The following is a 20,703-nucleotide window of genomic DNA, read 5'->3' on the forward strand; positions in this document are numbered from 1 at the left end:
TCTAGAGCCCCCAGAAAGGAAGGGCACCCTGATGACCCTTGAACGTAGGCCATTGAGACCCTGCAGGCTTCTGACCTCCAGGCCTGCAGATACTGTGTCAGTTTGTGGCAATACGAAATTAAGGGTCCCTAAAAGGGTCGTGAGCCCCGGGCAGTGCTGGGTGGCACCCCCGCTCCACCAGCCGCTGACCTGCTCTCGACTGTGCAAGCTGCCGAGTGTCTGGGCGTCCCCGAGGAAGGCTTTGTCCCCCTACCCGGCCGCCACGGGAGGAGGAGACCCGCGCCCTGCAGCGGCGGCCGCCAGGGGGCAGCAGAGGTCGGCCCCGCCCGCCCGGGCCTGACTGCGCCTGCGCCGCGGCCGCACGGGAAGTGGGCGGGGCCGGCCGGAGGCGGAGTGGGCGGGGCCAGACGGACGGGAAGTGGGCGGGGCCGGCCGGAGCGGCGGCCAGGCGGGCGCCCGGTGGCGGAGCGGCGGAGGGTGAGGCCGGTAGGGATCTGGGGGGCGCGGGGCGCGGGGCTGGGGGGCTGACGGCAGGGGTGCGCCGGCGGGGGCAGAAGGGCAGGCTGGGGGGCCGCGAGGGGCTGGGGGCTGCAGGGCGGGGACCTCGGGGTCGGGGGCCCGGGGCGGGCCTGGGGGCTGCGCGCCCGGGGGTGCGGCGGGGAGCTCCGAGCCGAGCCGGGGCGCGCGGTGAAGGGCCGAGGCGCAACGCGCCCGCTTGCCCGGGGTCCCGCGCTCCCCTCCGCACCCCTGGCCCAGACCCCTACCCCAGCAAGCCCCCCGCACCTTTGCCGGGCCGCAGCTGCCGCCCCAGCGCCCCCCCGCCCCCCCCCCCCGATCCGGGCCCGGCCCGGAGTGTATCCGAGTGTTTCCGTTTCCACCCAGCGCTCGGGCTGCGTGGAGTGGCGTTAGCCAGACGCGTGTGCAATGGAACCCCAGGCTCAGGCCCCGCGCTGCAGCTGTGCGGCTTCAGCCGGGCCCCTCAGCCTCTCTGTGCAGCAGGGGAGTGGCAGCTGGCCGTAGTGGGGGTCTTCGTGCCAGGCCTAATAGCGCCAGGCCCTCCCGACGGTGCTGGCCCCTGCCCTGCAGCCTGGCACCCAGCGGGGACCGTGCCCTTAGTGACACGTGCTGGGTGACACACGTCCTCTTGACATACCCTGGGGCAGGCTCCGAGGGCGAGCTGTGCCCCCCGGGGCCGCAGGACATAGAACTGGAGGCTCATTTCTGCCTTTCCTGCCATATCCGGCCGATGGTCACATTTCAAGTCTTTTTCTCCTGCCACTGAGCTGGGAATAACAAAGGCCGGGATGACCCCACCTGATCCCGGCTTGGCCGTTTCCTGCCTGTGCGGCCTCCGTGGGGGTTTGCTGACCCTCCCGGAGCGTGTTTCTTCACTGCAGAGTGGCTGAGTCCAGGCTTGTAGTCAGCACAGTCGTGAGAGGTAAACAGGACGCAGGCCGCTAGGCCAACCTCCGTAGGTTCATTCCTAGAATTCCTTTCTGATGTGGCCCAAAGCCAGCACTGTCTGTAGGACCTGTCTGCTGCCCACCATGTTCCACCGAGTGTCTTAGCTTCCTCTTTTAAGGGGCCAGGCCTCAGGCCGCACCTGCGGAGGGTGTTGGGAGGAAGCTGACACCCGCCTCTCCACCCTCATGTTGCCAGCAGCTGTGTTCAAAGGGGCCTCGCATAGAGGGTGCTGCTACACCCGGAGACCCGGTGGGGATGGTGGGGGACAGGCTACAGTCTCATGAGAAGTCAGTCCTGTGAAAGCGTGTTTGCACAGCATGAGCGCGCTTCGTGCGGCAGAACCGCGCGCTTGAAACGAGTAGAGGATGAGCTGCAGTCGTGTGTTGCTGCTTAGTTGCTCAGTCGTGTCTCGCTCTCTGCTACCCCGTGGACTGGAGCTCGCCAGGCTCCTCTGTCCAGGGGGATTCTCCAGGCAAGAATACTGCAGTGGGTTGCTATTTCCTTTTCCAAGGGATCTTCCCAACCCAGGGATCGAATCCTCGTCCCCTGCATTGACAGGTGGATTCTTTTCCACTGAGCCATCAGGGAAACCCACACTTAAAATGAACAAAATGATAAATCCTGTGTTATGTATACTTTCCTTGGGCTTCCCAGGTGGGACTAGTGGCAAGGAATCCATGTACCAATGCAGGAGACACACGAGATGCGGGTTCGACCCGCATCAGGAAGATCCTCTGGAGCAGGAAGTGGCAACCCATTCCAGGATCCTTGCCCGGAAGGTTCCATAGACAGAAGAGCCTGGCGGGCTACAGTCCATGGGGCCACAGAGTCAGACTTGACGGAGCATACACATTGCTTTACCTTAAATGTATTAAAAACAAGAAAATATACACATAGGAAAAGATCTGGAAAGGTTTCCACCGTACTCTTCCCACTGGCTGTTTATGAATGAAGAAATAAGACTCTCCACTTACAGAAAAGTTTGCAGCAATGAAGACGATGCTTTTGTAACAGTGGTGCAGTTTTCCCTTCCTAAGGCTCTCTTTCTCTTTTCCCTCTTGTTGGGAAATCAAGCAGGAGGCCACAAGTAGCTGCCTTGTCTATGTGGTGGAGAAAAACCCAGGCTTACAAATATGCGAGTTGAGCTTCTAAGTCAAGATGGCTAAACTAGAGGAAAGTAGATATTTTAAATGGAAAAAGGAAAAGAAAAATGGACTTTGACAAGTCAGGTGTGAGCAGAAGGGCTGTAGAACCCTGAAGACTTTGTGGGGCTCTCGGCCAAGGTGGGGCAGAGCGCGCGGGTCTCGGGGTCTCGGGCGCAGAGATGAGGGAGGGGTCTGGGAGTGGCCAGCCCCCGAGGTCAGCAGCCCCCGAGGAGTGGGCTGGGAGCCAGGCCCGTGACGGGGACCCTGGGTAGCTGGCTCGGCCCTTTCTCTGCCGCATCTGGGCGGTGAGAGGAGGGGCCAGAGGCCCCTGAGGGGCCCGCACCGCCCTGGTCCCCTGCGGGTGTTAGGCGGCAGCGTCGTTATTTCCACTGCAAGCGGAGCCTGGGGGGCCTCATGGCAAGAGCGAGAGGGCCTGGCCACGGGCCACGCTGGGCCAGACGGGTCGAGCAGCCCAGGGTCCCTCCCTCGCCCCCTGCAGGTCCTCAGGCCCGGGTCCTGCCCCGGCCTCTCACCAGCCCCCTCCCACCGGTGCTCACACCCGGCCTGGCCCTGCCGCGTCCTGCCGGCCTGCTGAGCGGTGACCAGGCTCCGTCCTCACCGACCAGCTCCTTGGGTGGTCCCGGGAGAGCCCAGGGCCCCGGCCCACCCTCCAGGGCTGCCTCCCTCCTGCCGTCTCTCGACCTGGGCTCCCGTTGCCATGGGACGCGCCCTGGATCCCGGAGCCGGTCGAGAAGAGCATGGACAGGAAGGAGACCGCCCCGTCCCTTACCCCGGGTGTCCCGGGGAAGGCTGCGCCGCGTCCTGCTCATTTCCGGCCCTTTGTCCTGCCGGGTGCTGTGAAAGCAAAGCTGGGGTGCTGGTAATGCCCACCTGCCCCTCCGAGGAGAGTCGCCAGCCAGCACCCCACAGGGGAAGGGGCGCTGGGCACAGAGCGGAGCCCGGGCTCAGCTGCTGCAGGGGGGAGTGGGCTCCAGGCCCAGGGAACAGCGTCTCCAGGCCAGGCCCCCAAACACCCCCAAGGCCGCCCTGGCAGCGAGGTGGAAGGTGAAGGTTCCGGATCGCCGCTGTGTGCCGCCCTCCAGTCCTGGGAGGTTTGCGAGCGGCTGTCTCCCGTTTGACCCTGATCACACAACTCACGAGCGATTTCAGGGTTTGGAGTTGCAGGGAGCCGGGCCTGCGCCACTGCGTGGTGCTCTCGTTTCTGCCCCGTGTGCTCTCTGGGCCGGGGGCTGCGTTGTGATCCCTCATTGTCAGCAGATGGGGGCTGACTGTGAGCGTGAGCCTGTCCCCAGAACCTCCTCTCCTTGAATACGAAAGGGCGTTGAGCCTGTCCCCAGAACCTCCTCTCCTTGAATACGAAAGGGCGTTGAGCCTGTCCCCAGAACCTTCTCTTCTTAAATATGAAAGGGCGTTGTAAGTTGCCTTCGTGTTTCTCCTAAAGATACATGTCTCTACGCAAGGACAGAGACAGCGCCATAGAACGGACGTGCGTGTCAGTCGCTCAGTCGTGTCCAGCTCTCTGTGACCCCATGGACTGTAGCCTCTGTCCATGGAGTTCTCCAGGCAAGACCGCTGGAGTGGGTTGCCATTTCCTGCTCCATGTGTTTCTTAACTTACCTCTCTTTGCCCCCCAGACCCTCCGCTCATCACCCGTCTTGCTTCCCTTCCCCCAAGCCCACACCCACCCGTCCTTCCCAGAGACTCATGCAGAGTTAGGAGCTCTGATCCTCAGAGGGTTGGGGGCCCCCGGGTCCCCCATCCTCCAGCCATTCAAAGCCCAGGACAGTTGGGATGTTTGGGGACACTTACCCCGTGGTCAAGCCCTTTAAGCCTCAGGAGGCCTGGGACTCCTCCTGGGAGGACGGAAGGCCTGACCACCTCCCGCAGGCCCCGAGTGTCCTGGGGGAGCCTTCTGCTGCACCACGGGGCTGCCTCTGGCGGCCGCCGGGGCACATGAACCCCCTGCACAGGCCACAGGCCGCGTCCGCCTGCCTCCGGGCCCTGGCCCCAGCCCCACTCCTGCCTGCCTCTGACCTCTCAGGCTGTTCTCTGCCAGGAGCACGCCTTCTGCTTCCAGCCGGGATCCCTCTGCACCACACCCACACCCGGGTCTGTCTCCAGAATCCACCCCTCTAGGCCCCTCAGATCCCCCATCAGGGTTTGTCCCTCCCACATGGGCCTCAGAACTAACTGCGTGCGAGGGTGGGTGGCCCTGCCCTTCCGCCTGGAGCCCCGGTCTTGGTGTGGCCCCGGCTTCCAAGGGGAAGCAGGGAAAAGTGGGCACTCAGCGCTGCAGGGTGTGGGCACGGTCACCCCCAGCCCCGGGCGCTGACCCTTGCGTCTCCCTGCAGAGAGAAGACCGAGGACCCCGGCAGCAGCTCCCCTGCCCCCCCGATGCCCTGGGCATGGCCTCGGGGGCCCCACAACAGAACGGCCAGACGGCAGAGGAGACCCCCGGCTTCCTGGACACGCTCCTCTGCGACTTCCCGGCTCCACTGAGCCCAGAGAGCCCCTTGCCATGGAAGGTGCCAGGGCCGGTGCTGACCCTCGAGGAGACGGAGGGCGAGCTGGCCGAGGTGGTGATGGGCTTCCTGAGCAGCCGGTGAGCGGTGTGGGTGCGGGATGGGGACCCAGGGGTGGGGCAGGGGCAGGGGACCGGGAGCCCAACAGGCACCCAGGGGCGGGGAGAGGGACCCAGGGGCGGTGGGGCGGGGGGGGCCAGGACCATGACTCCCACCCTGTCGGCTTCACTCGCACCTTCCTCTCCTGCCGATCATGTTGCACATGGGAATCCCCCCACCACCAGCCACCTTGGTTTCCTGGGGCTGCAGCCTGCGGGGTGGGGGTCTTTGATCAACGCGAGGGCCCCGTCTGCGCACCCAGGCGGCCGGCAGTTAGGGCCGCCCCGACCTTGGTCTCAGCTGCGAGTGCAGCCCGACCCCACGTGCGACCTGGCCCGTCGGCACGTGCCCAGCCCGGCCGTGAGTGTGCTGGGGCCCTCGTCTGTGCCTCTCTCCCTGTGAAGGCGCCCGTCCCGTGGGGCTGGGGGCCCTGCCCCCGTGTGCCCCGTCCCCCACCTGCCGAGGCCTTGCTCCCCGGCAGGCTCCCCTCTGACCGGGGGCCTCGGCGGGTCTTCCCGGGGGATTCAGTCCATCCCCTCGTGGGTACTGGCGCGAAGTCGCCTTTCTGTCCCCTCACAGACGGGGCGGCAGAGGCTCAGAGGCTGGCCCGAGGCCACGCTGTCCCCCAGCCACCCAGACCCGAGTGGCGGTGGCCGCGTCCCCACTGCCCAGGCCACGAAGTTGAGGTCAGAGGGACGTGAGCAGCTTAGCGGGAGTCAGGGAAACCGAGAGCCACGGGCCACCCAAGGAGAGGGTTGTGGGTAGGGCTGGGGGACAAGGCAGCCTCAGAGCCTCATCCCTCCCAGAGGCCTCACCCATCACTGTTCACCCCCAGTGCTGGCGTTCGGCGTCCTTGGAGGCAGGCCAGCTCCTGCCCTGCAGCCCCGGCGACTGCCGGGAGGGGCCCGAGGCCTGTCCAGTCGGCCGCGGGGGCATGACGGCCGCGGGTCCGAAAGCGGGTGGCCTGTCTGTCTGTGTGGTGCATGCAGAGGGTGAGGCTGGCTGCTCTTACTTTGGGGAACTAGTTCAGAGGCACACCAGGGGAGCTGAGCGGGCCTGGGGCTGGCTGAGGCCACACTGGGGCTTGGGGGGCTGGACGGGGGGCGAGACGAGGGGCCGGGCACCACAGTGGCACTTGGGGGGTGGAAGGGATGTTCAAGGGCCCCGAGCCCGCAGCAGCCCCTTGGGCCGCTGTCCCTGCCAGGCCTGAACAGGGCGAGAGGACCCTCCTGCCCAGGGAGGGGCCTGAGCCAGAGACGGGGGTCGGCCCGAGGCGTCCATGCGGGCGGACAGTGCAGGCCTGCAGCTGGTGACGGGTGAGAGGTCGGGGGTCACAGCCGCAGAGCTGGCGGTATCTCAGTTCCCGACCAGGGATTGAACCTTCACCCTCTGCAGGGAGACCGCAGAGTCCTAGCAGCCAGACCGCCAGGGAATCCTCCACCTTGAACAGTCGTCTCCACGTTCTTTCTGTTGTTTCTGGCTGTGTCGGGTCTCGAGCTGCACAGGCTTTTCTCCGGGTGCGGGAGCGGGGGCTGCTCCTGCTGTGGAACAGGGGCTCCCAGGCGAGCGGGTTTCGGTAGTCGCCCTAGAGCACAGGCCCAGTAGGTGCGCTGACGGGGGCTTCGTTACCCACCCCTGCCGGCGCGCACGAGCTCACACGCCAGGGACCGAGTCCACGTCTCCCGTGTGGGCAGGTGGATCCTTTACCACTGAGCAGCCAGGGACGCCCTTCGAAGGACCTTGAAACGCATTATTTTAAAAGTCCTATTTTCCAGCCTTTTTTTTTTGGGCTGCATCATGCGGCCTGTGGGATCTCAGGTCCCCGAACAGGGACAGCACCCAAGCCCCCAGCGGGGAAGGCCCTCCAGCCGTTTGAATGGACTTGCTTTCTGTTGCTCTCGTCGTCCCCAGCTTTTCTTTCCTGTGTGGACACGGCTGTTCCGTGTGTCTCCCGTCTGGCGATCAGCGCCCACCTGCACACCCAGAAGCCCGTGTGCAGGCGCTTGGGCGTCCAGGCCCAAGTGTGCTGGTTGTGAATGGATCCTGCGTGAGAGCCTCCTCCTCCTCCTCCTCGTCAGGGGTCACGTCCCAGGCCCCCGGGCAGGCCGGAACCCGCAGTCACTGAGAGGCAGTTCCATCTCTGCCGCGGGCCTGCGGGCTCCCTGGGAACCCGGCAGGCGGTGGACCGGAGCGGTTCTCGTTTCTTGGGTACCTGGTGCCTGTCGTAAGGCATCCTCGCTGGAGTCTTTGGTGGCCGCGGGGTGCCGGGCGGGGCCCACAGCCAGACATTGTCCTGTCCCCAAGGCCGGAAGCCACCTCCCTGACCCCCCCACCAGGGCTCCCAGTCACAGGAAGCCGCTGTGGCCTCGCCCCACACTGGGACCCGGGAGCAGAAGCACAGTTCTCCCCACCGGGAAAGGGGGCCCAGCTCAAGGCAGGAGATCCCCGTGGGGCCAAGGAGCATGCTCCTCAGGTCTCGGCTGGCTGTTTTTCAAAGGCGGGTTCCAGGGGCTGTGCCCCTGAGTCAGCTTCTCATTTTTAAAAAAAGACGACAGACTCATCCCAGCAGCTCCCTCAGGCCCTCTGCAGACTCACCAGAGATTGCCCAGGGGGACACACCCGCCCAGCCGTCGGGAGGGCCTGGTTCCGCCCAGCACAATGCCCAGCTGCCCTTGGGTGTGCCTGGCCTCGGGGACAGGCCAGGATGCCAGCCCTGGGACCCAGAGAGCTGGGGCCTTCCATGGTGGGATCCGGTCCCTGAGTCTGGGGGCTGTGCCCGCACGCCCCAGAGCCCATGGTGAGAGTTTCCCATACTGCTTCCTGCTGGCCTCGCTCTCTCCACCCTAGGCCTCCCGGAGCCCTCGTGCAACCCTCTTCTCCTGCCGGGAGGCCTCCTGGCCCCTCCTGCTCCCCACCCTAGCCTGCGCTGACCCTCAGCTCTGCGCAGCCTGTCTGCCCTGGGAAGCAGCCAGCCCGGTCTCGCTTCCCAGACTTGGCTCCAGGTGGCACCCCTGGCATCACCCCACTTCCCCAGCCCCCTTCAGCCGTTCTGCCCCACCCCATTCTCCCGCCCAGACCGCGTGCCCGCGTGCCCCAGGCCTCTTGGCCTCCGGGGAGCCTGAGACGTACGGCGGACCCACCCGGTCCCTGCCCCACACGGCAGCCCCGTCCCTTCCGGTCCATTGCCAGGCCCGCCCTTCGCGGCGAGGCCAGGCCGGCCTGAAAAAGCCTGGTCAGATGGTGTCACATCCCTTCTCCAGCCACACCAAGGACATGACCCTGTCACCCTGGCAGCTGCCTCCCCAGAGCCCCCTTCCCCAGCTGCCTGGACGGCCTGCTTCCCCCGGGACCCCGTGTGACGGGGGCTCACAGCCCGTGGGTGTGGCACTCCCCGGATTGCTTTCCTGGGGCGGCAACAAAGCACCATGGGCTGGGCAGCCTCAACGACAGCCATGTTTTCCCAAGATTCCGGAGGTCGGGGTCCCGGAGCCGTGTGTCTGCGGGGCCGGTCCCTCTGGCCGTTGCTGGCAGTCCTCAGCTGGAGATCCGCTCACCAGTCTTCGCAGGGTGTCTCGCTGGGGTCTCTGCCCCCGTTTCCCCCTTCAGTAAGGATGACAGCATGACTGCATCCGCGCCCCTCCCTCCCGGGGGACCTTGTCATAACTGGTAGCTTCTACAACAGCCCAGCTTCCACGCCTGGTCACGTGCCGAGGCGCTGGGCTTAGACTCCGTAACACACACAACTCGATTCGTAGGGCTCCCTGACCCCCAGGGATCCCCGGCTGGTATTGGGGACCAGGAGCTGTCTTGAGGCTGGACGTCAGGCCATTCGTCCAGTAGACTCAGCTCACACGTCCGTGGGTCCCCCTCCCACCAGCCCCAGCGAGGCACCACCCCGTAAATGGTGTTGCCTGGACGGCCATCCGGCTCCCGAAGGACCTCCCTGAGGGGAAGGGGGCCAGGGTTGTCCCTGGAGTGCGGGGCAGACCCCAGGGTCCCAACTCCTGCAAGGAACGGGCCCCTGACTCCAGGCCCCCGTCCCCAGGAGCGCGCCACCATCACTCGCCGCCTGCCTGGCCCACGAGGCGGTTTCCCAGCTGCTGCAGTCTGACCTCTCTGAGTTCAGGAAGCTGCTGGAGCAGGAGGAGGAAGACGGGGACAGAGGGGACAGAGCGGAGGAGAAGGCCCCTGTGACACGTGAGTTCCCGCTCCGGGGCCCCAGGGGCTTCGTGGGAAACAGGCTGCGGGGGAGCGTCAGGCCACCTGGCCTCCTTTGCTTTCCCGTTTCACGGGTGGGCAGCGCCGGGCTCATGACAGGGTGGCAGAGTCCAAGCCCCAGGAGAGGCCTCCCCAGCGTGCAGGACGAGCCGCGCAGCCTGGGCGGTGGACAGCCTTGTCCGGAGGAGCCCGGGGTGCCTGCAGCCCTCGCGGGCCTGCCCTCCCACCTCTGCGCGACACGGTGGTGACGTGGGAGCTGGCTTCGGGGGCAGCCGCAGGGTCCAGGGGTAGAAAATTGAGAGTCCAGGCCGTGTCTCAGCTGTGAACTTTTGGGAACCCGGCCGGGCGGTGACTCAGGGATCCCTGAGAGCCAGTGCCCTGCTCCCGAGCCTGCAGTCCACACCCGGAGGAGCCCAGCCAGGAGTGAGCCTCCCACCGGGCAGGCCCTGTTTTGCAGGCTCTTCAGTCGCTTTCCTGGTAGTTTTTTCCCCGGGGTGGAGGTCAGCTCAGGTTGCACCAGGACTGCAGCCTTGGGCCAGGCTGTGGGGCGCGTCTGGTGGGCCCACCCTGAGCAGGGCCTGGGCTCCTGCGTGCTCACCAGGCTGGGGAGGGTGCGGGGGTCAGGTGGGATGCCTGCCGGGGACAGGGTGGGTCCCGGGGTCCGGCCCTGGGGAGCAGGCGGCGAGAGCCTCCACAGGTTTCTCCATTCGTGCCCCTTCCCGACCCACTGCTGCTTTGTCCTTGGTTTTAATTGAGACGCAACTGAGCTGTGACGTGTAACGTGAACGCACGGCACGTCGGTTTGCTCCGTTACACGTTACAGGGGTTACCTGGCACCTGCACCGCCTGACGTGATCACTGCCCCCAGCATCAGTGCTACATGCAGGGCACAGGGACACACACGCGGCCTTTTCCCTGGCTCCCTGCCCAGCCGCATTCCAGCCCAGCCCCGCCACGCATTCCTGCCCCAAGGCTGGCAGGCGGGTGATGATAGACTGCCTTTGTCCTCTGCCAAGCCTGCCAGCCAGCCCACAAATGCCCCTGGCCCCTCGGCAGGAAGCCAGCACCACCTGCTGGCGGAAAGGAGCTGGTGCGGCTCACAGCCCAGAGCCAGGCCTGGGGGCTCCGAGGGCCGGGGCAGGGGGGACCGGCTCAGCCGGCCCTGCCCTCCAAGCAGGCCTGGGCCTGCCACGCTCATCAGCTCACCCCTGTCATGGGAGTGGAGTGCAGGCAAGTCTGTCCCTTGAAGCCATTCTTGCAAAACTGGCATTGCTCGGGAGTTCTAAGAACCCCTGCCGGGGGCAGAGGTGTGGCAGGGCGGGGAGAGCCTCTGCCCGCCCCGTCCCAGAGAGCTGGGCCCCACTGTGGGATTCCTGGTGGTGGCTGAGACCCCCACGGTCCCCATGCAGGGGGCCTGGGTCGATTTCCTGGGCGGGGAACTAGATCCCACATGCAGTAACTGAGACCCAACACAGCCAAAAAAACAAAACCAGCCTCTGGTTGCAGTGGGAAATGGGGAAAGCACCAAACAGTGTCCTTAAGGAAAAGCCTGGCCCGGGACCCCGCCCTGCAGACATCCGCTGCTGAGCTTGTGGGGTCTGTGACTTTCCTGCCTCTGAAATCCTCTGGGCCCACGTGGGTCGGAGGTGTCCACGTTCTCATGATCAAATGTGGAATTTCCCCTCTGTCTCTCATTTTCACATTTTTTCCCCTTAGTGTTGATTTTTTAAAAAGATTGTGACGGAAGCACTTCATATGTTTGCAAAGTCGATTTCCGTTCCATCCCTGAACTTGTTAAAATTCAACTTGACCCTCGGGTAGCCGTGGCCTCGGTCGTGAGAACTGCCAGTGAGGACCCCGCATCTTTGTCCCCCAGTGGAAACCGATGAAGTAGCACGAGAGGGCCTGGACGTAGCTTCATCCCACATGGATGTCACGTTACCGCTGTGGCCGCCCTGACATCCGCCTGCCCCCACCCTGAGCCCCGACAGCCCCCCCATCCCTATGTTCTTATCATTCGAGGATGCAGATAAGTGATGTCACGCACGATGGGCTTTTTCCACTGCGCGGGGTTCCCTGGAGAGTCACCAGGCCTGTGTGCGTCAGGAGCTCCTTCCTTCCTTCCTTCCACTGACCGCTGTCCGGGGTGCTGTGTGTGAGAATAACAGATTAATTCTTAGTCCTTCATTGGGAAAACAGACCGTAATTCACTCTGTGTTTGGATGTATATTGTTTCCATTAATGCACAGTCAGCGGCCCTGTGCTTGTTCTTAAACTTTTTGCGTTTCTGGCTCTTTCCTTTGGGGCGCAGCCGTGCAGTCGGGCAGGGGCTCCCTGTGTGCGTGTGTGTTTCCAAACCAGGCATGTTGTAACTGGCGACACAGGCTGTGAGCGGGGTCCTCAGGCTGCTGTGCCCAGGGGGCCAGGCAGTCAGGCTGATGGACTCCAGGGGTCTTGGGAAGCAGGGGTGGGATCAGGGAGCCCCCAGGGGTCCGCGGGGTTGCCTCCCTAACAGCCCCCGGTCCTGCCCCTCAGTGCTGGACGCCGCGGGCCTGGCGCGGAGCCTCTTCGACCGCCTCTGGCAGGCGTGCGGCCAGTGGCAACAACAGGTGCCCGCAGCGGCCCGGGCCCCGCAGCGGCAGTGGCTGGTCTCCGCGCACGCCATCCGCAACGCCCGCCGCAGGATGGAGGACCGGCATGTGTGCCTCCCCGCCTTCAACCTGCTCTTCGGCCTGGAGGTCAGTGGGGGCCCGGGGTGGGAGGGGACCCTGGTGCCCAGCGGGGCCACCGGCCGGAGCCCAGGCAAGTGGGACGCCCACGGCTGCCGTAAGCACCTGCCCAGCTCTGGGCAGCCGGGCTCATCGTCCCCGCCGCGCTGGGCCGGGGAGGCCCGGGCCCCGCCCACCCGGCCCCCTGCTTGCTGAGCTCTACCCCGGCCCACCCCCCAGAGCCGTCTGGGGCCGCTGCCCTTGTGCACGCGCCCCCGTAGCCGGGCCAGAGCAGAAACTGAGGCTGCCGAGGGTCGTCCTCCCCAAGACCACCCCCCAACCCGCCCCCAGCTCAGCCTGTCTGGTGGCGAGGCCGTGCGGTCCCCCAGCGCCCGGCTCCGCCCAGGCCGTGACCTCGCCCCGCACTCCCCGCCAGGACTCGGTGGACCGCGCCTACTTCGCCGTGTTCGACGGGCACGGAGGAGCGGACGCCGCCAGGTACGCATCCGTGCACGTGCACGCGGTCGCCGCCCGCCGGCCGGAGCTGGCCGCGGACCCCGCGGAGGCCCTCCGCGCGGCCTTCCGCCGCACCGACGAGATGTTCCTCTGGAAGGCCCGGCGAGAGGTGAGTGCGGAGTGGGGCCGCCGGGACAGGCCTCTGCGAGGAAGGCGGCGGAAGGGCCCCTGCCGAAGCCCGCTGGCCAGCGCGTCCCCTTGCTCCTGCCTCAACGGGCCTGTGGCCGGAACCCGCGTGGGGCTCTCTCCAGCAGAGGGTGTGCGGGCCTCACAGGGCGGGCAGCGAGACTGTCTCGTAATCAGGGGCGGCGGGATGACAGGCGCGGGGCTCTTCCTCATGGTTCCCAAGAGGAGACGCCACGCCATGCCAGGGCCACTCGGGAAGCCCCCAGGGTCGGCCAGGGGGCAGAGGCTGGCCAGGGGGCAGACGGCGTGGCTCCCGTGGGCAGGCACCGCGGCTAGCTGAGAATCGGATGGTTTGACTAGACCTAGGGGCTCTGGGCCACGGGGCGGTCCCTAGCCATCAGGGCGGGGAAGATGGCCTGGGCCAGGGACCATGGAAGTGGCTGAGCACCTGGGCTCAGACCAGCTGGCCCCAGCAGCCGGAGCACGTCAGGGGAGACAGTAGCACTCTCTCGGAGTTAGCTCTGGGAGCGAGGGCCCGCTTCAGGGTTCAGAAGGCCCTCGGTTCGTCTCCGCATCGTAAAATGCAGAAAACGAAGCACAGGATCAGGGCAGGCAGACCTCAGAGGCCTCGAGGGTTAGGTTCCAGACCACCTCCGCGATGTGCGCGTATGAAGCAAGTCACGTGACTGTCAGGCTCCCGGTGCAGATAAAGGCTGGGTTTGCACTCTGCCCTCATCTGCAAGCAGGCAGCAGCGTCATGTCTGAACACAGCAGGCACCTTAAACAACACCTTGTTGCTAAAAACTCTGTCATCGGAGCCTCCATCGCAGCGTGTGATCTTTCTGCCGTGGTGACGTGAGAGGTGCCTGACCGCAGAGACAGAGAGTAACAAGGTGTTACCGTTGTAGCATTAGAACCACCTCCCCCAGCCCCCCAGGCAGGCCGGCCCGGACTGCGGGTGTCGGCAGCTACATGGACCCACTGTTTGTTTCTGAAAGAAAAAAGGGTGCATCTGGCTCCTGACCTGACTGCCCACCTCCCGTCCCCTCGCACCTCAGGGTCCTCCAAGCCCTCAAGGTGGATGCTAAGATGGTTTTAGAGACCTGGAAACAGCCAGGTGGCTCCAGAGGGGGTGTGGGGAAGGGGACACAGTCTGAGCACAGACCCTCAACAAGGCTGGACTTTGCATCTGAACAGAAAAGCTTCCAGGTCCGAGACCCCGGGGTGGGCACCCAGGCACCCAGGAGTGAGAAAGGGTTCCCTGCAGCAGGTGCTTAGCTCAGGCTATGATGATCCAGACTGACCTTTGCTGAGGTGTAATTGACACGTGACAGGCTCCACGTGTCCAGAGTACCAGCTGGGGGGTGTTGGCACGTGTTTCTGTGCCCGTGTGCCTCTCATCGTGGTAACAGACGTCCCACGTGTGCAGAGTCCCGGCTGGGGGGTGTTGACACGTGTTTCTGTGCCTGTGCGCCTCTCGCCGTGGTAACAGACGTCCCACGTGACAGAGTCCCGGCTGGGGGGTGTGGCGCGTGTTTCTGTGCCCATGTGCCTCTCGCCGTGGTAACAGACGTCCCACGTGTGCAGAGTCCCGGCTGGGGGGTGTGGCGCGCGTTTCTGTGCCCGTGCGCCTCTCGCCGTGGTAACAGACGTCCCCGTCACCCCCGAAGTTCCTTCCAGCCTTTATGGTCCCGGCTCCCCGGACCCCCCAGCCGTCCGCTTTCCGACATCGCGGACGGCAGTGTCTGTGCGTGCTGATTTGATTCCCCTCGTGCGTGGGTCCCCGCGTGCGCGGGTCCGTTCCTGTTTGCCCCTGAGCGCCGTTCCGGGGTGGGCATCTGGTCAGTGTGGGCGCGTCCCGGCGGCCTCCTCGCCTCCCTCACCCGCGTGCGCCCTCTCCCTGCAGCGGCTGCAGAGTGGCACCACGGGCGTGTGTGCGCTCATCGCGGGCAACACCCTGCACGTGGCCTGGCTCGGGGACTCCCAGGTTCTCCTGGTGCGGCAGGGCCAGGCAGTGAAGCTGATGGAGCCGCACAGACCCGAGCGGCAGGTAAGGGGGCCCCATCCTCCCGGGGGGCTCCAGGCGCTCCTCCAGAGGGAGGGCGCCCCGCCTCGCTCCAGCGGGTCCCCTAAAGCTGGGCGCGCTGGCCGCCGGGAATCTCACAGAGCCCTTCTTGTCTCAGCGACATGGAGCTCAGAGCTGCAGGACGGAGCTGGGTATCTGCTGGCAGGCGGCCCAGGAGGCAGGGTTAACGCCCAGTCCTCTCCTGCACAGGCGGGGAGCACTGGGCTGTGGGGGAGGCCTCAGGCGGTGGTGGTTGGAGCTGGGAGGGGCCAGGCCTGGGGCAGCGGGCCGGGAGGAGGTGCTGGGGATGCGAACACACACAGACCCTGCAGCAGGTGCGGCCCAGCAGGCGGCCGGAGGACAGGGAGGGCGGGGGAGCAGAGTCGCTGCTGAGACTCCAGGACACACTTGGCAGGGAGCCTGGCAGCCTCCGGACAGTGGGGCCGGCAGAGGGCGAGCTGGGGGCCGGGTCGCAGGGAAGCTGTCGGGCAGTTCTGGGGAGGGCCTGCCCGTGAAGGCGAGGGGGGCAAAAAGGAAAGGTCTGGGCTTCAGGGATGCGGAGTCCGGGAGGCCTTGGCACCCAGGAGGGTGGCTATGCCTTTGGCCTGAGGCCCCGGAGCTGGTGGTGGGGTGCTCCCTGGGGGTGTGGGGCCTGGAGGGGCTGCAAGACACACACACCCACCTTTGAGTTGGGCAAGGCTGGGGTCGTGGAGCCCCAGGCTCTGCACGGGGGAGGTGGCAGGCAATGGGTGAACCTCCTCAGAAGTGGGAGGCACAGGTGAATGGGCTGGGAGGGCGGGGCCCATGGGAGGACGCGGTGGACAGGGCTCTGGATGAGTGGGGCCGCGGGAACCCACCCCTGGCCAGCAGCTCTGGGCTTGGCCTTGGGGAGGCTGGGGTGGGAGGGCGGCCGGCTGGTGGGGGGCCTGTGCCCCAGGATACCCCGCCTGGACTGGGCAGGGGCAGAGACGGGAGCCGCGGGGCGGGCACGGGGGTGGCTGCAGCCACATTGGAGACGCCTCTGCTCTGGGAGCTTCTGGAGGCCGGAGACGGTTTCAGGACCCGAGGCTGGGTCGAGCCTGTGCGGCCCTCTCAGGCCTGGAGCCCCGCGGTGGAGCTTGAGGGAGCCAGACCAGGGCGGGGGGTTGCTCAGGGCTCATCCAGGGCCTGTTCAGCGTCACCCAGCCCTGCCCAGGGGCCCATGACGGGGAGGCACCGTGTCCCTGAGAGACGGCAGCGGAGGGCCCCACAGCGACCCAGGCCCTGGCTCTCTCTGCTGCCGCGAGCATGTTCCCCAAGCCCAAAAAGCTGCGGGGGACGGGCCGCGCGTCTGCCTTGGCAGCGGCACCGTTGGCCGCGCCTGCGTCAGTGGGGCGGTTTGGGTGGTTTGACGTGTCTCCCCGCCACATGGTTCCCCGTGCTGCCTCCCCTCGGGCGGCTTGGGCACACCCCTCCACCGCCCGCCAGCGCCCCCCGGCCCACCCTGGCTGTCTCCGCAGGACGAGAAGGACCGCATTGAGGCACTGGGCGGCTTCGTGTCGCACATGGACTGCTGGAGGGTCAACGGGACCCTGGCTGTGTCCAGAGCCATCGGTAAGGAGGCCAGCGGGTGGGAGGGGGCCCGGCACAGCGGGTGCAGGCGCCTTAGCAGCTTGCCTCCCAGTTAGATAACAGCAGTTTAAGTCACCGTCCTTAAGACAGTCTCTCGGGAGGGTCTGGGGGAAGCCCTTGGCTGCCCGGTGAGGGCTGAAGGTGATCCTTGGGCGGTCTGTAAAGGAGGCTGGCCCATCTTGCTGTGCTCTCCTGCTGGCGAGGCGTCCTCTAGCTTAAAGATGAAGCAGCAGTCCCTCTCCTCCCCTCGGCCTCCAGAGACTGCGGGCTTCCGTCTCCCCCCAGGGCTGAAGAAATGCCTCCCAGCTCTCTCCCCACCCGCCCCCCGGGGGCCCAGCCCCTCCCAGCCCCCTCCTCTCACTGCCCTGCTCTGTCTGCCGCCCAGAGCACTTGGCACGTCATGAAACTACCTTTTGGCAGTGTGTGCCCTGTGAGCCGCCACGCCTTGGAGGTGGGGTGGCCACAGGCCGGCCAGGGCCTGCAGTCAGGGCGCCAGGCCCTCACCACCCTCCCCACCATCCTCCTCCGGCCCAGGGGACGTCTTCCAGAAGCCCTACGTGTCTGGGGAGGCGGACGCGGCCTCGTGGGAGCTGACGGGCTCCGAGGACTACCTGCTGCTGGCCTGTGACGGCTTCTTCGACGTGGTCCCCCACCAGGAGGTGGCCAGCCTCGTGCGCAGCCAGCTGGCAGGGCCGCAGGGCAGCGGGCTGCGCGTGGCTGAGGAGCTGGTGGCTGCCGCCCGCGAGCGGGGCTCACATGACAACATCACGGTCGTGGTGGTCTTCCTGCGGGACCCCCAGGACCTGCTGGAGCCAGAGCCTGACGCTCCGCGAAGCTAGGAGGCGCGGACTCCCGCCCCCCGACCCCGTGATCCCCCCACAGATGCCTTAGGACCCAGCGGGAGGTGGGCAGGCGATGCCCCCCACGGCCTCGAGAGAGCACCCTCGTGGAGGAAAGCGGTTCCGGAGGGGCTGGGGGGGGCGGGACCCAGGCTGCGGGTGGCGGCCGCAGCCACACCAAAGACACTGGGCATGCATGCCGGGTGGCCGGGCACTGGGGGCCTCGGGCAAGGCTGGGAGCCGCAGATGTTGTCCAGAGTGCCCTGGGCGCCACGCAGAGGTTTCTTATTCCCCCCGACTGCCCATGACCGAGGCTTTGGGGGGTGCCCGGGGCTCCCGGTGCCCGAGTATGAAGGGTGGGCCTCATGGGAAAGAGACGGGGCGCCCACCTGTGACCCCCCTGGTGCCCGCACGTGGCTTGTGCTCCAAGGAGGGGACGCCCAGACAGAGACGCATGTGTCCCGTCTGTGTTCTTCTCCCAGGGAAGCGTTTCCTTCAGAAGCAGTATTTCAGGTTTGGTCCATGTTCTGTCAGTGCCAAGAGGCTCCGTGGGTCATGTAACTTAAGCAGAGCTCCGCATTTATTTTATTCCCTAGGGAACTTTTAAGTATTGAATTTTTTTTTTTCTTTTTGTGAGACGCTCCTTTTGCAGTATTACTGAAATTTTTTTCCCCTCAATCAGGATTGAAACACATCCTTTTCCAGGTGGTGTAAATAAGCCGTTCAAGTGCCTTAAACAGCTGTGGGCAATGCTGGGGCCGCTGGGCTGGATGGATGCCCGGAGCACGCTGCGGGTTTTTGTTTTTTTAACAAAAGCAGGATTTGTTTTGTCAGAGCGGCGTGATTTTGGGCAGAATTCTCCCCAGCAGAGTTCTTTCTGCTTTTGCACGGCCTGGGCCAGACCTCAGGGCTCCAGAGTTGGGGTGACAGTGGCCCCACCTGCCGCCCCACCCTCCTGGTCCCATCCCCCAGTCTCTGATCGGACCCCAGGCCAAGGGACCGAGCTCCACCCGACGGCAGGTCCGTGCCGCTGTCTGGGATGTTCCGGAGAGCCTGGTATGTCAGCGGTTGAGTTGGTTTCGTCGGGATGCACGCCCAAGGGGCCCTGGCCACGTTTGGAGGCAGCGGGAGAGCAGAGGGGAGTCTGTGCTCCAGTCCCAACCTCCACTGCCCTCCTCTGCCCGTCGCCCGCTGGTCCCTGCAGCTCCAAGGCTGCAGGAAGTGCGTGACAGGTTGGCTCCCCCCAAGTTGGTGTGGAGTTGGAAGCGGGGCCGGGGGGAGTCCTCTGGCCAGAGGACGTAGGATCTTCATGATGGGTGGGGAAGCGTGGCGGGTGACTTGGGTGAGGCTTCAGAGAAGGTCATTGGGGACTGGGCTGTGGGAGGGGCTTAGCGCGGGGGGTCCCCAGGCTGCGGGGTGGCCTGGAGGAGGCGGTCAGAGTCCCCCCAGCAGCAGGGCCCAGGAGGCTGCACTAAGGGAGCCCAGGCCCTCCTCACCCAGGGAGGAGGCTGAGAGCCCCTTGTGAGGCCGGCTCCCAGACTCAGCGTTGCCCACCCCAGCCCCCAGCCCTAGCAGCAGGAATGAAGCGTCTGAGCGGGGTCCCGGGCTTGCCGTAGAAGCCTCTTAAGCTAGTCACCGCAGCTCAGAGCTTTGGTGGCCAAGTGAGCAGGTGTTGCTCCGTCTAACCCGAAGGTCTCGCCTTCCGGGAGCCAGAAGCCCCTCGTTGGGCCTTCTCGGCACAGGGGTCGGTCAGCTGGCCCTCAGGTTGGGGAGGGGGGCATTGAGGGGATGCCCCCTGTTCTCCCGCCAAGAGGGGCTGGCCTCCTGCAGCGCCTCGTCGCAGGGCTGTCCCCCCTCAACCTGGACTGGGCATCGTTGGCCTCCTCGAGTCCTGACCCACCGCCCTTTCAGGCCACGGTCTTAAGAGTCCCCCCAGTCGGGGGTGCCGGCCTAGGAACCACGGTCCCCACCTAAGCCCAGCTCTGTCCCTTGGTCACTGTGCGGCCCTGGGCCTCCGTGTCCCCTCGGTAGGGCACGGGGCTGCCCGGGGCTTCGGGGGCAATGGTGCCAGGACTAGCAACCCTCCCCGCCCACAGGGAGGGGTGATTAAGTATTAGTGTCTATTCTTAACATTAAGTGGGTTGGGGAAGAGGCAAGCTACTGATGCCGGCACCTTCCTTGTGTGGAAGACAGCAGCCGGAGCCCTTGAACCCTGCTTTTACAAGTGGGGCCACTCCATAGCCAGCAAGGGTGGGCAGGCGGGCCCCCTGACGCAGCCCACCCTCAGCGTCCAGGCTTGGGAGAGCGGCAGGGGCCAGGCCCCAAGGGAGAGGCGCAGGTTGTCAGTCTGGGGCCCTGAGTTGGCTACCGGTGACCCCTGCCCTCCCCAGGCCAGCGCTCAGGCTCCCCCTCTCCGTCACCCTTGCCCCACAGCCGGAGCTCCACCATGGACTCGGGTGTCCTGGCCACTTCCGCAGTATTCCCAGGGAGGGTGGACAGCTCCACTGCTCCCGGGCCCGGCCCGGCCCTGAGCCAAACAGATCAGGTGGTCCTGGGTGCGATGGGCTGTTGGCTTTGCTTCCAGCTGCAGCCCTGTGGGCACCCCCGGAGGCCTGCGCTCTTCCCCCAAGGCTCCACGGCTTCGCCAAATATGCCTGCAGCCTTGCCAGGGGTTTATCCGTGTGCATCTCGGTGGGCTTCCTGGAAGTGGCGTTCCATGTGAAGGGGTTTGTTCCCAGATGGGGTGGCGGTTTCCCCATCTGAGGGACAAGTCCCGGGGCCCCCATGCTCATGTCAATAAACCACAAGCTCTGAACCCCTTCACCGAGTCCGGAGTCCTACCTTCAGCTTCCTCACCTCCTTGTCCCCCGGCCATCAGGATTGGTTTTGGAAGCTGCTGATGGACGTGGGCTCCATCCCTGGGTCGGGAAGATCCCCTGGAGGAGAAAATGGCAACCCACCCCAATATTCTTGCCTGGAGAATCCCGTGGACGGAGGAGCCTGGCGGACCACACGGGGCCACAGAGTCGGGCATGACAGCACATACGTGCGAGGGGCCATCTAGCGATCCTGCAAAGTGAGCAGGCCACCCTGGAGAACCCTGCCGGCCCCCAGCCCCCCAGACACCAGCCAGCCTGGTTCCTGTCCCTGAGCCCATGGGCCCCAGCAGCAGGAGAGCCGTTCACTGGGGGCCTGTTCCCTGGGTCCTGGGAGGGGGGCGGGGGCGGGCCCCTGGGGAGGCCAAGGCTGGAGACCCTCCACCCTCGCACTCAGACGGGAGGTCCCCTGTGCTCTGGCTGAGCTCAGCTCTCGGGATCGTGGGAGGCATCCAGGCTGCCCACATGTGGGGTGCTCAGAGCCAGGGCCCCC

At 65.7% G+C, this 20,703-nt stretch overlaps 1 protein-coding gene across 2 annotated transcripts; it reads left to right on the forward strand.

Annotated features, from left to right (window-relative positions):
- The first annotated feature begins 420 nt into the window (after positions 1 to 420).
- Positions 421 to 20,154, forward strand: PPM1F (protein phosphatase, Mg2+/Mn2+ dependent 1F). 2 transcript variants are annotated; one of them, XM_086349102.1, is made up of 8 exons: positions 421 to 486; positions 4,982 to 5,232; positions 9,297 to 9,448; positions 12,005 to 12,207; positions 12,614 to 12,802; positions 14,726 to 14,869; positions 16,384 to 16,477; positions 17,030 to 20,154. In XM_086349102.1, the coding sequence occupies exons 2-8, from the start codon at positions 5,036 to 5,038 to the stop codon at positions 17,332 to 17,334; spliced, it is 1,284 nt and encodes a 427-aa protein (XP_086205228.1). In that variant the 5' UTR covers positions 421 to 486; positions 4,982 to 5,035; the 3' UTR covers positions 17,335 to 20,154. The 2 variants fall into 2 exon arrangements, with proteins under 2 accessions (XP_086205228.1, XP_086205226.1); XM_086349100.1 differs by having other exon boundaries at positions 421 to 477.
- Positions 20,155 to 20,703: the final 549 nt, after the last annotated feature.

Source organism: Bos grunniens, chromosome 17 (assembly GCF_055505025.1).
Source record: "Bos grunniens cultivar Pamir isolate PY7600 chromosome 17, Bosgru_T2T1.0, whole genome shotgun sequence".
Classification (NCBI taxonomy): Eukaryota; Metazoa; Chordata; class Mammalia; order Artiodactyla; family Bovidae; genus Bos; species Bos grunniens.